Source organism: Monopterus albus, unplaced genomic scaffold, assembly GCF_001952655.1.
Source record: "Monopterus albus unplaced genomic scaffold, M_albus_1.0 scaffold196.1, whole genome shotgun sequence".
NCBI lineage: Eukaryota > Metazoa > Chordata > Actinopteri > Synbranchiformes > Synbranchidae > Monopterus > Monopterus albus.
This window is the reverse complement of record NW_018128076.1, coordinates 676332-679675: the sequence shown is the minus strand read 5'-3', so window position 1 is coordinate 679675 and position 3344 is coordinate 676332. Positions and strand designations below refer to the sequence as shown.

The following is a 3344-nucleotide window of genomic DNA, read 5'->3' as shown; positions in this document are numbered from 1 at the left end:
ACATTAATAAAGTTCATTCACATTTTAGCTAAATTTACAAAGGTGTCATCCATGTCCCCAAGCCAGTACACCATTGCCTCAGCTTTTCTCTTCTTTGTTCCTTTGCCCCACAGTCATTTGGCATTCCAGACATCAGCACTTGTGGTTCAGCACTGTTTTCTTTTTTTCCTCTGGAACTGCAGGGGAATGGAATTAGAAAAAGTCAGAATGACTCACACTGTCTTTATTGCTGTCCTAGTAACTGGCACCTGTCGCAGTCCCAGGCCCCCCTATCAGTTCTGGGTGAACCTGTTACTAGACCATCCTGGATACTGCCTCCTCCTGTGGCCAAATTTACCACACCCATAACATGCTCCTCTTCCAGAACTCCCTCCTCTTTTGCCTGCAGGAAACCTTCTTGTCCTCTGCGGTGTTTTAGCCCACCCCCGGGTTGTGCATATATCAGCGGGGGATGATGACAGCATGCACTGCAGGTGGAGGGGGTTCGGCTGGCTCGACAGGAGTCACAAGCACTGGCATCTTTTACTTCCCTCTTTTCTCAGCCAGAGACTGATGCACCCCCTTAACGTTGGTGTGACATTGGATACTTCAGTACAAAATGGAGGAGCTTAGGTCTAGCTCCCCCTTGGTCATAACTCACCTCAGCTTCTGGTGTTGGTCTGGGGATGGACACCAGTTCAGCATAAGACCATACCATACCAACTTTATTTATAAAGCACTAAAAACAACCAGAGTGGACCAAAGTGCTATACATTGCAATAAAACAGTATAAATTATAAACCCACAAACAACAATATACAATATAATCAATATAAAAAATGACTAAAATCAACACAAAAATAAAACATCAAAATACCAGGGAAAATAAATGAGTTTTTAAAAGAGACTTAAAAACAGACAGGGTAGAGGGCTTGTCTAATGGACAGCGGTAAATCATTCCAGAGTTTGGGACCAGCAACTGCGAAGGCTCGATCGCCTCTAAGCTTACGCTTTGTTCTTGCGACAACCAAGAGAAACTGATTTGCTGACCTCAGAGAGCGTGTGGGTGTATGCCAATGAAGCAAATCATATAAGTAGGATGGTGCAGAGCCATGAAGGGATTTAAAAACAAAGAGTAAAATTTTGTTATGGACCCGAAAATGAACAGGTAACCAATGTAGGGAGGCCAAAACTGGAGAGATATGCTCATATTTCCTTGTACCTGTTAAAAGACATGCTGCTGCATTTTGGACCATCTGGAGGCGAGTGATAGAAGACTCACCGACCCCAAGATACAATGAGTTACAATAGTCCAAACGGGAAGTGATAAAAGCATGAATAAGTGTCTCAAAATGCTGTCTAGAGACAAATGCTTTTACTTTAGCCAACTGTCTTAGTTGAATAAAACTAGATTTAACGACAGCTGTAATTTGGCTGTCGAATCTTAAATCGGGATCCATCTTAATACCTAAATTTTAAATATTACTTTTTATTATATTGAGCCAATGAGCCCAAGTCAACAGATGGTGAACCAACAGAATCATCAAATACTATCACCTCAGTCTTATCCTCATTCAGCTTTAAAAAGTTAAAAGCAAGCCAAGATTTAATGTCATCGAGACATTCAAGAAGTGTGCTAACAGAAGAGCTCGCCTTATTAACCGGTAGGTAAAGCTGGCAATCATCCGCATAAAAATGAAAGGAAACACCATGATTCCTGAGTATAGAACCAAGTGGAAGAAGGTAAAGGGAAAAAAGAAGGGGTCCAAGGACCGAGACTTGCGGTACCCCATACAAAAGGGGCTCAGAGGAAGATACAGCATCTCCGAGTATCACGCAGAAGGATCTATCCTTAAGATAAGATCGAAACCATTCCAGAGCTATACCCCGGATACCCACCCAGTGCTCTAAACAAGAAATAAGGATATTGTGGTCCACTGTGTCAAAAGCAGCAGTCAAATCTAAGAGCACTAAGACTACACAATTCCCTGAGTCAGTTGCAAGAAAAATGTCGTTTAAGACTTTCACCAAGGCTGACTCAGTACTATGCATGGTTTTAAACCCTGATTGAAAAGTCTCAAGAATATTATGCTCATCTAAGAAACTCAGCTCTCTCAACTCAACTCAACTTTATTTATTTAGTGCTTTACGACAGCACAGCTGACCAAAGTGCTTAACATACCATACACATCTAAAATCATCACATAAAAAACTATAAACAATAATAAAACAAACTAAGTCTCATGCCTGGCCAAATGCTAATGAGTACAAGTAGGTCTTCAAATATGACTTAAAAATAGACAATGACGGGGCCTGCCTAATATAACGAGGCAAAGCATTTCACAGGTTTGGACCCACCACAGCGAAGGCTCCATCCCCCCTACTTTTATGCCTAGCCCTTGGTGCCTCCAGAAGAAGCTGATCAGCTGATCTAAGGCTTACAGTGCCTTGCGAAGGTATTCAGCCCCCTTGAACTTTGCGACCTTTTGCCACATTTCAGGCTTCAAACATAAAGATATAAAACTGTAATTTTTTGTGAAGAATCAACAACAAGTGGGACACAACCATGAAGTGGAACGAAATTTATTGGATATGTCAAACTTTTTTAACAAATAAAAAACTGAAAAATTGGCCGTGCAAAATTATTCAGCCCCCTTAAGTTAATACTTTGTAGCGCCACCTTTTGCTCCGATTACAGCTGTAAGTCGCTTGGGGTATGTCTCTATCAGTTTTGCACATCGAGAGACGGAAATTTTTGCCCATTCCTCCTTGCAAAACAGCTCGAGCTCAGTGAGGTTGGATAGAGAGCGTTTGTGAACAGCAGTTTTCAGTTCTTTCCACAGATTCTCGATTGGATTCAGGTCTGGACTTTGACTTGGCCATTCTAACACCTGGATATGTGTATTTGTGAACCATTCCATTGTAGATTTTGCTTTATGTTTTGGATCAGTGTCTTGTTGGAAGACAAATCTCCGTCCCAGTATCAGGTCTTTTGCAGACTCCATCAGGTTTCCTTCCAGAATGGTCCTGTATTTGGCTCCATCCATCTTCCCATCAATTTTAACCATCTTCCCTGTCCCTGCTGAAGAAAAGCAGGCCCAAACCAGGATGCTGCCACCACCATGTTTGACAGTGGGGATGGTGTGTTCAGGGTGATGAGCTGTGTTGCTTTTACGCCAAACATAACGTTTTGCATTGTTGCCAAAAAGTTCGATTTTGGTTTCATCTGACCAGAGCACCTTCTTCCACATGTTTGGTGTGTCTCCCAGGTGGCTTGTGGCAAACTTTAAACGACACTTTTTATGGATATCTTTAAGAAATGGCTTTCTTCTTGCCACTCTTCCATAAAGGCCAGATTTGTGCAG

General features: G+C 42.0%; 1 protein-coding gene across 1 annotated transcript in view; it reads right to left on the bottom strand.

Moving 5' to 3' along the window:
• LOC109970371 (vesicle-fusing ATPase-like) overlaps nucleotides 1-697 on the bottom strand; it is a 126927-nt gene extending 126230 nt beyond the window's left edge. Inside the window, exon 1 of the mRNA XM_020617876.1 lies at nucleotides 641-697. Coding sequence (XP_020473532.1) covers nucleotides 641-697 — 57 coding nt within the window. The remainder of the gene's footprint in view (nucleotides 1-640) is intronic.
• Between the last annotated feature and the right edge of the window lie 2647 nt (nucleotides 698-3344).